This window comes from Lissotriton vulgaris, chromosome 8 (assembly GCF_964263255.1).
Source record: "Lissotriton vulgaris chromosome 8, aLisVul1.2, whole genome shotgun sequence".
Lineage (NCBI taxonomy): Eukaryota > Metazoa > Chordata > Amphibia > Caudata > Salamandridae > Lissotriton > Lissotriton vulgaris.
Window position 1 is genome coordinate 156,750,084 of NC_141696.1, and position 14,825 is coordinate 156,764,908.

The 14,825-nt window shown below is 41.1% G+C and overlaps 1 protein-coding gene across 1 annotated transcript in view; it reads left to right on the top strand.

Moving 5' to 3' along the window:
• The window catches only part of UVRAG (UV radiation resistance associated), a 356,076-nt gene that overhangs the window by 166,755 nt on the left and 174,496 nt on the right, over positions 1-14,825 (top strand). Inside the window, exon 8 of the mRNA XM_086933865.1 lies at positions 5,024-5,150. Coding sequence (XP_086789991.1) covers positions 5,024-5,150 — 127 coding nt within the window. The remainder of the gene's footprint in view (positions 1-5,023; positions 5,151-14,825) is intronic.

A 14,825-nucleotide genomic window follows, 5' to 3' on the forward strand; every position in this document is an offset into this window, starting at 1 on the left:
CTATCGCCCTCACTCTATCTATCTGTCTAACTATCTATCTATCGCCCTCACTCTATCTATCGCCCTCACTCCATCTATCTATCGCCCTCCCTCACTCTATCGCCCTCCCTCACTCTATCGCCCTCCCTCTATCGATCTATCGCCCTCCCTCTATCGCCCTCCCTCACTTTATCGCCCTCCCTCTATCGATCTATCGCCCTCCCTCACTCTATCTATCGCCCTCCCTCACTCTATCTATCGCCCTCCCTCACTCTATCTATCGCCCTCCCTCACTCTATCGCCCTCCCTCTATCGATCTATCGCCCTCCCTCTATCGCCCTCCCTCACTTTATCGCCCTCCCTCTATCGATCTATCGCCCTCCCTCACTCTATCACCCTCACTCTATCTATCACCCTCACTCTATCTATCTAATCGCCCTCACTCTATCTATCCATCTGTCTAACTATCTATCTATCGCCCTCACTCTATCTATCGCCCTCACTCTATCTATCTATCTATCTATCTATCTATCTATCTATCTATCTATCTATCGCCCTCACTCCATCTATCTATCGCCCTCCCTCTATCTATCGCCCTCCCTCTATCTATCTATCGCCCTCCCTCTATCTATCTAATTGCCCTCCCTCTATCTATCTAATCGCCCTCCCTCTATTTATCTAATCGCCCTCACTCTATCTATCGCCTTCACTCTATCGCCCTCACTCTATCTATCAATGTATCTATCTATCGCCCTCACTCTATCTATCTAGATACTGATCGCCATCACTCTATCCGTCTAGCTATCTATCACCCTCACTCTATCTATCTTTCTATCTATCTATCTATCGCCCTCCCTCTATCTATCTATCGCCCTCACTCTATCTATCGCATCACCACAGCATCACTCAGCACCACCACAGCATCACTCAGGGGCACAACAACATCACTATGCTCTACCACAGGATCATTGAATGCCACAGCATCACTAATCGCCACCACAACATCACTCCGCGCCACCACAGCATCAATCTGTGCAACCATTCCAACAACAACTGGGTCAAATATGTTCTCTCAATGTTTCAAGCTTTATTACAAATGTCACAAAAAGAGGTTAGTATTTCACTTCTGTTCTTGGATTTTCGTCACAATAAAATACACTGAACATATTCTTCACAAAAGTTATTTACAAAAGTTTAAGCTATTGCCATTTTAAGTTACAATAACTTTTTATTTAAGTATTAATTATTAAAAAAATAAATTAAAAGCCATTGTTATTTGTAATATCAATACATCTAAGTCACGTGAATACAACACATATTGCATTACAAATGCTATAGGTGTCACAAGTTATAACTATTGGCATTGTAAATGACAAAGCTATTATTTTTGCTATTTTCAAAACCAACACATAAATAAAAAATGTGTCATTTACAATACCAATAGCTCAAACTTTCCTAATGCGAGACCTTATGCATTGCAAATGCTTGTTTTGTTTGGCGGTTAATGGCACCCATTGCCTTCCTCCTCCTTGTTATTACCATGGCAGGGCTACTAACATTACTCATAGTCTGGGGGGTGGGCTGTACAGGGCTAGCACAGAGTAAACTAGGTGACCTAGGTGACGAGTGATTACTGGAAGCATCAGTGTCAGGAGCTGGCTGGGTACTGGGTGGCTGGGCACATGGTAGAGATCTCCTTCTTGAACTAGAGGGATCAAGAGAAAGCTGCCTCAATTTCATGAATCAATACTGATTCCGCCCTTCTAAGAAAAGCATCGAGGGTACCCACAACCTTGTCTCCCACTCTCCTTTTATCCATAATGGAGGAGGGTAGAATAAAATATACTTCAAAGCAGACAGAAAAATATAACCCGCTATCAAACCCTCTAATGCCAAGAACGGCAGTCCAATATTAGAAATGCTTACTGTCCAGGAGTTAAGTTGTCAGAGGTGTAGCCCAGCCTAACCTGGCCTCGGACGGCCTCAGACGGTCCCGCCCTTGTCCCGGGCTTAACCCGGCGTGACTCGCGCGCGATCCCGCGACGCGGGCTTCCCACGCTAGGGCTCCTGGTTACTGTAGTCCTTTACCCTTGGCCGCGCCGCGTTGGTGAGAGTTGTGGCAACGGCGGTGGGAGACTCGGGAGACCGGTAGCAGGGGACCCTCGGGAAACAGCAGCAATGCGGTATTTTGGCCCCAAATGATGCAGTAAGCCTCAGAGCACCTCAGACGTCTTTGATGATGCCTGTGGTCTGCCTTCTTGTGTACTGGGATTATTATTGGACCTTTCCTGATGTCAGGAATGGCGCTTTTGTTTGTTGCCTCAGGTTTGAGTCCGGAAGGAAGAGTAACATTTACAGACGTTTTTGACTCCAAATATATCTTGTCAAAATGATGATGCGGAATGAACAGTGTCGGCCAAGCTACCAGGGCAATGATATATGATGGTTCTTCCAGTTCTATCCTAAGGCACAGACATCCAGTTGCAGCCGAGTTTGTCCCTTTCCAGTGGATTGTTGAATCAGTTCTGGATTAGCTCATCAGACCTAGGTTGTGTCCTCCACTCTGCTGGAAAGCGCGGCTGTTCATAGTGTTAATGATAAAATGTGCATGTTGCCTCATTGTACCACCCTTTACTTGGGCTTGCAAGACGTATTGGGGTTTTTGTATCCTCTTGAGTCACACAGGCTTGTCATTACCCCGGACAGGCCTACAAAGTTGCATTTGCCTGATCTGTTTCATTAAAGGTAACTCTGTTTTTATTATTTTAGAATGTTAGTGCTTGTTACCTGTACTCGTTTTACGTAGTGATATTTCTTTGCTTCTTTTTATGGAGCGTTCAGATCCTTTATGCCGTGAGTTGTCTTTTCAAACAGTTTTGCGCAGTTCTATCAAGATCGCCTGCAAGATAATTCTATGCAGCCATTTATTTTACGTGAATCAACGTGGATTATTAAACAATGGCATTTCTTGTGGGAACCTTTTCTGTTACAGCCTATATATGACTAACAGGGTCCTTGATACAACGCTAGCATCTTGAACTCATCATTACCGTCAGGACTGCTGTTGCGACAGTTTTGCTTTAGGCTTCCTGCAAAATAATGATACAAGACTTTCATGTGTAAGGTCTAGTAGTATTAATCCGTTGGTCATAGGCTACTCCACTAGGGATCTCTGCACAAGAGGCCATGTCTGTCGTTAAGCATGCGCCTTCTCGCTCAAAAACAACCAAAAGAACTAAGAGGGCCTCCATGTTCCCCCGCTTATTATGTGTTGTGTGAAGCCTCCGCGCCGGGCCCATCCTGGGTATATTATTTTGGGCAAATGGTATTCTTTGCTCAAGTTAAGGGATGCATTATGATCATGCCTACTCTGCTAGGACAATACATTGTTGACATGAGATCACTCTTGGTATATGTAGCGCTGTGAACTGATTTCTTGTTACGTGATGTTAGTAATTTGTCTTCTTTCTTCCTCGTATTTTTTTTCAATAACACATTTTTATGATCCTAGTTTCTTAAAGGTTACATACAGTACATTTCGAATGATCCTTCATTAGTTGGAAAACATGTAGGTTGATTGTTTCTATATATTTCATTAATCCTATTGTGTTGTCCCTAAACAGTAACCTTATGCAACTTCCATGCCTTTTTTATGAGAATCAACTGTTTGTTACATGCCGATGCAGGGCCTGTCAATAGGCATTCCTAGTTTTTCTTTCAAAAATGTATGGGGAGGCCTTTTATAACATCAAGATGTATGTTTCATCTCGGATATTCAAACCAATTTCTGCATACAACGTCACTATATGTTCTTCATTTTGCCTCGTCATTTTTATCGTGCCCATTTATTACATAAATTATAATCTTTAAAGTAAAGCATCCAAACCTCTTTCTGCTGTATGCAGTATTTCAGTATATCTGGCGTCCATTTTAGACCATTTTTGTTCTGGTGGAAATTCCCACACAGCCCCAACCCGGATTATGTTCTGCATTTCATTTCAGTATTGCTATTTAGTTTTGATTTGTGTTCAATTAAATGGTTACTTTTTGTTGTCATTCGTTTATATGTTTATTTACATAGACAAGGGGTGGTGCAAATTATGTTTTTACTGTTGCAATTTGACATTTGCGATTACGTGATCTTTTCACCAACTATGTTGATTCTGTTAACTCAGAGCTGTTGTATTGTTCAGTATTCACATTTTAGTGCTCGCTAACTCTTGGTAAGCTCCAATCCTGTGCTAGTGTGTAGATATTTTGCGTCAGCTAGCGGTCATTGTGTGTCTCCAATTTTTACTTTTGCAAAAGGCAAATAGTGGCTCCTGTAAATTAGAACATTGGAGTTTTGGGAGCTCAATTGAAGACAATGGAGTGCTCAGGACTTCTAATGGCCGGTTGAAGCCCGGTGCCTCAACATTCCAATGTCTGTTTCATTTCACAGCTGTTGCTGTGAACAAAGGCCTCACGGAGCCCTAGAGGATTTCAGTCCTCTCGGGCTCAAATTAGAACATTATGCCCCCTAGGGGCAGAATGTTATAATAGCCTTCGGCTCGGGTCTTTAGCGCTACCTTTAATGGCAGTAGAGCCACTATGTCGGGCACTATGACTATATTAATTGAATTTTTTTTAGCATTATCCGCTAAAGGACTATGGGCCATATGTATGAACACATTTTCCCATAGACCCAGAATAGGTAAAACCCTTTGATACATCTGGCCCTAAATCTTGCTATGTTTAAGGGTTTTATTTACAGCAGTGGCATTGCAGAATATCTTGTTGGCAAGCTGTGCCAGTCACTTCTTTTGTAGACTGAGCGAGAAAGTGCAGTAGCAATTTAATCCTAAAGTTTTTAAACTTAGCTTGATAATGGCCGTTTCTTTTAGGTGTCCATCAGTTGAGTGAAGTGAGATTTACTTTCTTATTTGCTAAAGAACGATTAAAGCTGTGCGCTCAATTATTTGTATACGAATTATTGTGATTGAGGTATGGATCATTTGTAGTATGCACATTATGTAAAACACAATTTAAATTTTCGTTTCAATAGAAGAAAGAGAGTGAATGTTTACAGTTGAAGATTTTGGTTCTGCGGGATGAGCTGGAAAGACAGAAAAAGGCGCTAGGACGTGAGATGGAGCTCTTGCATAAAGAATGCAGTTCTTTGCAGGCTAAAGGTGAGTGCACAGATATAGGACATGTCCACTGTTAATTATTCCCTTTCCTCGGATTAAAAGAAGGTGTTGTCTGTTAACCTGGAATGAGCATGTGTTAGTGCTGACAATGTATCTTGTGGATAGTATTGTCGGTTGTCTGATGTAAATCCTGACCACACCCTGTATATAGTTCCTTTGACATTATTTTAGGCACGGGTATGCCAACTTTGCACTCCGAACAGGGAAAAGAGAAAGGTGGAAGTAAAAAATATATTTCTACTCACCAAGCGAAGGTCCGCATGTACAACGCAGGGTTTTTGAAGTAGGTTCTGTTTGCCCTTTCCCACAATAGATAATACACAAGAAATTGGAAGTATTATTTTTTGTGGGACTCTTTGAATGTAATCATATGTAGAATTATTACATCAGGTATTGAAATAAATATGTTGCTCATAAATCAACACAGTGTAAATATTATAAAAGCTGACAACATACTACATTTTGCATTCTATTTTTCATCATCGTAGGTAATACTAATTGCCTCTAAACAGATGACACTGTGAGTGGTGCACAACATATTTTGCATATCTGAAAGCTGGAGGTTGAGAGCTTGGAGCCACCTACAAGACCAGTTTATATTTCTGAAAAGCCAGTGTGTTCTCAATCTGTAACTTTGATATGAAAGCAAGTTTCCCACAAGTTGAAAGTTCATGTCTGCCCAAGAGGGCAGTAAACACTGCTTTATACTGATTCTGAAACATGTCATGAAAAAAATGCCCTTATCACTTGTGATCACAAATGATGTAGCATAAGATAAAAGTAAGACAAATGTTCTTAACATTTTGTGGCTTAAAAGAAAACCCATAATCATATTCTCACCATTTTACAATATCATCTTTCTTCTCTGGTAATTAAATGTAATATATTAATATTGAAAGTTAAAGAAGGCATACTCCGAAAACTTGTAATATGTATAACACATATTGTCATGTTATTAAATGCAAAACAATATATACTGCGGTTCTAAATGAGTCAACATATGAAGCCCTAAGGGCCTAAAGAAATCCTGTGGAAGTGGCCAGGTGCAATGTAAGATGGCCACCAGTACAATTACTTAATTACATATAATACAAAATGCACTAAAGATGCACCCACATTGATTTTCTTGAGGTGTGTGTGTGTGTGTGTGTGTGTGTATATATATATATATATATATATATATATATATATATATATATATATATATATATATATATAACTGAAAAAAAACTAAGGTTAAAGGGACGTTATGGTTAGGCTGACATTTCACTCGTACAAAACCAGAGAAATTCAGCAGTTCAAGATAGCTAAGCTAACTGTAACTCGTTTCCCCCGCAATGCACTGCTTATGACCTCATATTGCATCACTCGGGACATGGTCAGTGACATCACTGATGACATCTCAAATTACATTACTGATGGCATCATCCAGGGGGTGTTTTTAAAAAGTTTGAGTGTTAAATATACATACCAATGTGTATAGGTGAATCAGTGGGTGTATGATTGCCTGATTCTATTATTCAGTGGGTGCATGACTGGTTAGTGAGTGATTAGGTGTCTCAGTGAATGTATGGGTGAGTGACTGGTTGTGTGAATGTCTGTATCTGTCAGTTGGTGTCTAAGTGGTTGTATGGGTATGTGAGTGGGTACGTGATTTTCTGTATGGGTGAGTGATTGGTTTTCTTAATACCTTTATGGGTGTCTGAGTGTCAGTGTGGGTGGGCGAGTGGGTGAGGGTGTGTGTGACTGCCTGTATGGGTGAATGAGTCAGTGACTATGGGTGTGTGTGTGTGAGAGAAGGGCTGTATGGCGAGTGTGTATATGGCTGTGTCAGTGAGTGAATGCATGTATAAGTGGTATATGGGTGAGTAACTGGGTATGTGGAAGGCAGTATAGGTGAGTGATGGGGTATGTGTGTGCTTGTGTCGGTGACTGTGTAGGCAAGTGGTTTCCTGTTGATATCTGAATGAGTAAATGAGTGAGTGCGTAACTGTATTAGTAAGTGGCTGTGTGATTTACTGTTTGGGTTACTGACTCAGAGTGTGAGTCGCGGTACAGGCGTATGAGTGGATATGGCAGTGGCTGTTTTAGTGAGTGGGTGAGTGAGTAAATGTGTGTGTTGGGTCATATAACGTTACAACACATGATTTTACCCTGCATGCCGTTACAATGCAATTTTTTACCCCGACTTGCTGTTGGGGGTGCACTGGAATTTTGAATAGTATAACTTACTATTACAAACCCAGTCTTTGCAACAGTAGGGAAGGTGATGGAGTTACATCCAACTCCTTATGCCCCCCACATCAAGCCATTTTCGTTGTAATGACATGCGGGATAAAATAATGTGTTGTAATGCATGTGTTGTAATGGTTGTTTCCAGTGTGTTGATTTATGAATCGGTGAGTAGCTGTGTAAGTGTACGTAAAGAGGACGGGTTTGAATTAATGGACAGGAAGAATTGGAACTCTTGCATATACGATTCTGAGTATGTGTCTGGATGGAGGTTACACGGTGCGAAACATGTCGGGGGCAACAAACCCAGGCATCCAAACAATCCCTGCCAAAGTGTGGGACAAGCCTACACTAAATAAATAATTACAAAATCCTGTGCACACGTTGTGGTGTAATTGGTTCTGATCTCAGAACTCGACAATTATGACCGTGTCCACACAAAATAAAGTAAATTCAAAGTCCATCTTTGGTGAAGGTAAGATTTATATAACCATTCTGAGCAGTATAAATGACATGAACCAGTCGACAAGGGTTTCGTCACACCGTGTGTACCACTTGACTCTTCAGGGCTGGGAAGGACACAAAGAAAAAAAGGTTAAATAAACAAAAAAGGGGGGAATGTATATAGGAAGGAAATTGTTATATAAATCTTATCTTCACCAAAGATGGACTTTGAATTTACTTTATTTTGTGTGGACACTGTCATTATTGTCGAGTACCAATTACACTGCACCGTGTGCACAGGATTTTGTAATTAGTAGCTGTGTAAGTACTGGTATCGATGTATGAATGCGTTTGAGAATGATAGTGTGGAAGTTGGAGTGGGTGTATGAAAGGCTATATGGAGGTGTGAGCAGGTGCTTCAGATTCTGTAGATTGTCATCAGTGAAGTAATTTGAGATGTCATCAGTGATGTCAATGACCATGTCATGAGTGATGTGAGATCATAAGCAGTGCATTGCTCATCTAACTAGAACTGTTGAATTTTTCTTGTTTTTGTACAAGTGAAATGTCGGCCATGCTATAACGTCCCTGTAACATTTGTTTTTATTCAGTGAATTTCTAAGTTTTTTTAATTCTATTTCATAACTAGAACGTCCTTATATTATATATTTTTTGTCTATATTGAGATATTGAACAATACATGTGCCTGGTGCACCACTTACTGTTGTCATCTATTCATTTAAAAAGTACATTAATAATCTTATTTCAAGATATTTTTGGTTTTCACAATGTCACAATTGCCAAGGAGACACAGCGAATACGGTGAGTGTGTGCGTCAGTCTCTGAGTGTATCAGTGACTAGGTGCCCAAGGCTCTCAGTTGGGTCTATGAGTGGGTGTGTGAGTGACTGTAGTGGGTGTATGAGTGACTGTTGTGGGTGCATGAGTGTCTCAATGGGCCTGTGAGTGAGAGCATAAGTCTCTGAGTGGATGAGGGAATGGGTACATGCATGAGTGTCTGAGTGGGTCTGTGACTGGGTGTGCGAGTGACTGTATGGGTGTCTGCGTGGATTTATGAATGGCTGTACGAGTTACTCAGTGGGTCTGTAAGTGGGTGTTTGAGAGTCTCAGTGGGTCTGCTAGTACATGCGTGAGTGGGTCTGCAAGTGGGTGTGAGAGACTGAGTGGGTCTATACATGGGTGTGTGACTCTCCGAGTGTGTCTGTAAGTGGGAGCATGAGTGCCCAGGTTGGTCTGTGAGAGGGCGTAAGAGTCTCTATGTGGGTATGAGACTGTGCGGATAAGTCAGAGTGGGTCTCTTAAGTAGGTGCGTGAGTCTCTGATTTGGTCTGTATATGTATACATCACTCTCCAAGTGAGTCTGTAAGTGGGTGCATGAGTACATGAATGAGTATGTGAGTGGGTACATGGGAATCTGAGTGGGTATGTGACTGGATGTATAAGTGTCTGAGTGAGTTTGTGATTGCGTACATGAGTCTGTGATAGTGACCGGTGAGTGAGTGTGTGTGTGTGTGTGTGTGTGTGTGTGTGTGTGTGTATATATACATATATATATATATATATATATATATATATTACCTACTGGCGGTCGCCAGTAGGTAGTTATAGTTAGGATTTTTTTCAATGTTAAATCTCAAAATTCTATTTGGAATAACTTTGGCACCGGTTGACGAATCTGCCTGAAAATTTCAGGAAAATGGCCTCGTCGAGCTCCGGTCCTTCCCTGAAAGTTTGGCGGGGATACAATAAGCGGGGGCCGAGATAAAAGGGGGGTCCCAAAACGCGTTTTCCCCATGTTAATTTCCATAGGGCGGTCGATTTCACTTTTAGCCCGAACGGCTGAATGGATTTACACCAAACTTGGCAAAATTGTAGGGACTGGTAGCCCGATGTGCCTTTGCTATGTCTCAAGATATGTGCTCCAGTGGATTTTGAGTAATTTAGGTCCAAAAAAATATATATATCTATAGCAGCGCACAGGTGCGCGCACCGGAGTGCGCTCCAGGCGCGACACGCGAGGTGCGCATGGAAAGCTGATTGGCTCTCGGGTGTCTGTAAACATTCCAAACAGTCCAGAGCGGTCGCCATCTTGTGTCTCGGTAAAATCGAGACATAAGAGGTGGCTAAAACAAAGTGGGAACTGACCATAAGGCGTCAGGGATAGACCCCTTTGACCCCCTAGGTTTGATGTGGGGGCTATAAAAGGGCCCCGCGGGGCATTTAAAATATTTTTTTTTTTTTCGTTTTGCGCGGGGGAAGCGCTCGGTGCGCGCACCAGGTAGCGCACCGGGGAGCGTAAAATGAGGGAAAAAGATGACAGAGTTTTAAAAAAATGAAGTTTTCATTTAGAAATTGGAGGTAGTTCTTAAAAGAACTTTTTTTTTTCTTCTTTTTGTTGTTTTATATTTTTTTTGTGTTTTTGGAACTTTTTAAACTTTTTTTGGCTTTTCAAAACAGTTTTATATTTTTTTTGTATTTTTTAGGGGGAGAAACAAAAAAAGGGAATTGAAACTGGCTCAACTGGAGCAAAAAAACAAAAAACCCAAAAAATTATTTCTTTTTGGGGCACTTGTGATTATCACCTGCAAGGACGATGAGCTTAACACTTTGTTCCCCATAGGAGATAAGCTTGCCACAAGCCTTACAAGTAATTTTAAAATCAGCAAATCTTGGCTGAATGCAAGGCATCACCTCAGATGTTTCTGGTTGCGAGGAAGAGGGTTGTTTTCTTTGGGAGGGGGTCCTTGATGACTGGGGGAGGTTACTGGCCAGTTCCCGGAACTCTGCGCGAGAGTAGTTGTTTGGATGCTTTCTTGTCATGTGCCGAATCATGGTATAGTTACCAAAAGAATATTTCTTATTTGGGTTGCCCCGTGAAAGTTCATCATCGCAGATGAGGCAAGTGACTTTGGGCGCATTCACCTTTTTTTGCCCCTCTGGGATTGAAAAAAACTGCCAAATGAAGTGTGGTTTGGGTTTATAAGGTGTGTTTTCTTCAGGCAGCCATCTTCTTCTCCCCTCCTCCTCTTCCTCTTCCTCCTCCTCCTGTTCTTGACCACCAATATAATTTGGAGCTGGTCCTCTTGGTGGTGGTGGTGGTGGTGGTGGCTGAGATGCACCTGCTGCTGCTGCTACTGAAGCCATTTTAAAGTACAAAAAGGTACAGAGAGTTCCAAACAGATCTTCCTCAGTCAAAGGACAAAGTCAGAATAAGGAAAAAAGGTGGGGGCTTTCATCATTTGGAAAACAAAACTGTCCTGAACCAATGAGAAGTGTTATTTTCAGGTCACAAGACCAGGGGCTTCATCATTATGAAACTAAAACTGTTATGAACCAATGAAAAGTGTTATTTTCTGCTCACATGACCCGACGCGCTTACGCTACGCGCACGGGGGCGCGCAGCGTAAGCGCGTCGGAAGTTTACGTTTTGCGATCGTATTCGTTCGAGTACTTCCGGGTGCGCTTACGCCGTGCGTATCACGCGGTCGCGGCTACGCGATACGTCACGATCATGTTTTCGTTTGCGATATTGGCGCTCACGAGACGCTCCCCGGAGCGCGCCCGGGGGCGCTTTTCAGAAATACGCTTTTCGGGGCGCACTCCGGGGCGCGCTCTGGGAGCGCTCCCCCCAAAAATTAAAAAAAAAAAAATGGGATAATTGTAGAGACAGGTAGCCCTATTCTGAAGTGGTTTGTAAAAAAATTAACTTTATAAAAATATGTATTGTGCTACATTGGGCTTAATATATGTTAGAGCCAAAATGTAGCCCAAATGTAGCCCAAAGTAGCCCAATGAAGCCCAAAGATGGCCACCAGAGATCAAAAATTGTAAATGTAGCCCAAAATTCAACTAGATGTAGCACAACTGTAGCCCAATGACAGAATGTACCAGAGTGTTAAAAAGAACAACTAGAGTGCTAACAGTCTTATTTATAAAGTGAAACTTATAGTAAGGAATTAGCATTTAAAAAACCTATGAAATTCACTGAAAAAAACCATAGGTTTCACACCAGTTATAGTTAGGAATTAGCATTTAAAAAACCTATTAAATTCACTGAAAAAAACATAGGTTTCACACCAGTTATAGTTAGCTGGAAATTTTACTGATATAAAACCATTGAAATTCCCACGTTATAGTTAGTCGGACTCACTATAACTTGCGCGTGCAATGCACTGCTGATGACATCACATATTACATCACTCATGACATGGTCAGTGACATCACTCATGACATCACTGATGACACCATCCTTGTGACACAGTGACAGACCTCCTTTCAGTGTAATGTAACCCATGAAACACATATTCAAAAATAGAAACTAATATTTTCAAAAAAGTGGATATACCCATACCAGATACAACAACCAATTCAGTAATACCACCATCTAATACACATCCACTCATGTGTATGTATATGGGTTATTAGATATTTTTATTAGTATCAGTATGAGTGTCTATATGGTTTGGTGGGGGTATTACTTAGCACATAGATGCATGAGTGACTGACTCTTTGTTTGTATGTGTTTTGAAGACAACATATGTACAGGACTGTATGGGTGGATGAGTGTCTATATGTGTTTGTTAGTGAGTGAATGACTGTCTCACTAGTGTCTTTATCAGTAACTACATATGTTTTAATCTAGTATATATGAATATTGATGTATATAAGTGAGTATATGTGAGAGTAAGAGATTGTAAGAGTTCCTGTTTAAATAAGTATGTGTTTCTATAAGTGATTGTTTAAGAGAATAAATATGTGTAATTTTAAATAGAAGTAAGGTGGAAGTGTGTGTATAACTCTATATTCAAATAAATGGATGTCCAATAGTTTATTTGCACGTGTGAATATGTGTGTGAGTAACTTTTGGATGAATGTCGGTGTGTAACAGGATGTATAGGTGTATCACTTCATATGATGAGTGAGTATATGTATGAGTGACTATATAGAACTGTTGGTGAATGAGTGGATGTGTATATAGATAGTGGAATTACTGAATTGCTTGTTGTAACTGATATAGGTATCTCCATTTTTTTAAAAATTTCAGTTTCTATTTTTGAATATGAGTCTCAAGGGTTACATTATAGTGAAAGGAGGTCTGTCACTATGTCACAAGGATGGTGTCATGAGTGATGTCACTGACCATGTCATGAGTGATGTAATATGTGATGTCATCAGCAGTGCATTGCACGCGCAAGTTATAGTGAGTCCGACTAACTATAACGTGGGAATTTCAATGGTTTTATATCAGTAAAATTTCCAGCTAACTATAACTGGTGTGAAACCTATGTTTTTTTCAGTGAATTTAATAGGTTTTTTAAATGCTAATTCCTAACTATAACTGGTGTGAAACCTATGGTTTTTTTCAGTGAATATATATATATATATATATATATATATATATATATATATATATATATATATATACACACACACAAAGGATAATAATGACAATCAACACATTGAACTTACTATAAGATGTCACTAATCTCGAACTCACAGGACTACAATTCCCAAAATGCTTGAAAATCATGCCAAGCCACGCCCACTAATGGCGAAGTGAATAAAGAACTGGAAATGGTTGAGTCGAGTTTTCAATGGCTGATTGTGCCCTAGATGAAGAGGCGTGTATGCCTCGAAACACGTCTGCATCAGCAAACTGCGAGGGCCAAGAAGGGCAGGCTGCAAGGAGGCAGAAATGACCTTGATGGTCAGGAGCGTGGTAGAGTGCTCCTTTTGATGCTTCAGGGTGTTTTTTGGGAAACAATATAAATATATATCTCAAACCCTCTGAAAGGAAAGGCAGAGGCCACAAGAGGGGAACAGCTTGGTGCTTCTTTATTTCAGAATTGGCAAATAACGGGCGTATGCATTTCGGCTATGTAGCCTCCTCAGCGCCCAGTGTGGATCGGAAGGAGAGTTGTTTGCCACCAAATTAGTTCACCTGCACCAACTGAAATAGAGTTCGCTCCGCCCACTGATTACGAAATTCACCTTTCGCAGTTCTCTGGGTGTAGGATGAAACTGCATCTCCCAGCAAGCAACAACCTGCCGTGATCGGGCGGCCAAGTGGTTGCGCGAGTAGCAGTGTGATGTGGAACCCTCTCGCATGTTTCTTCCATGCCCAAAGAAATAAACAAACTCCTTGCGTCCCCAACTGCACAACCAGCGAGATAGATGTATATGTGTGTGTGTATATATATATATATATATATATATATATATATATATATATATATATATATATATATATATATATATATTTTTATCATTCCACCAATGTTCTCGAAGTCCCCGTGACGCTACAGGGGGGGAGGGGTGGGTCACTGGCGGTTGCGTCGTCATCGCAAAAATTGCTGGCGATCAAAAATTCTATTTTTGACACAACTTGTGTCACTAACACTCCCATTGCTCAAACATAGGGTCAGAATATCTCCACCCTGATCTTAGCTTTCACAGAAATATTCAACTCCGGGAACCGTTCCCGATCTATAAAATGGCGGCCACAACTTTCTTTTCAGGTTGCATCCAGCCAATCACAGCATTTCCCCTGGCGCACTTTCGTAGTTTACCTTGAACATTTCGCGATTTCAGCGCAATCCCTGCAAAACAATCAGCAACTTACTGTTCAGGATGCTTCCAGCCAATCGGAGCATCCCCGCTGGCACTTGCTTTCATTATTTACCTCAAACATTTCGCTATTTCACCGCGAAACCACAGCAAAATATCTGCGACCACAGATATCAGTATATTGTTCGGTTTTAATTTCACAAAACTTACTAAAGAATTTGCACCAAATAAACACAATCTGCGTAACAACATCTACCTTTCTGCCAAATTTGGTGTAATTCCGTCCAGCGATTTGGGCTGTAGGTTCAACAATGCGTCCCTATGCGGATTAACATTAAAAACGTGCCCTTATTTCGTGCCCCTGTTTCTCTGGCCCCACTGCTCGCATCACCCT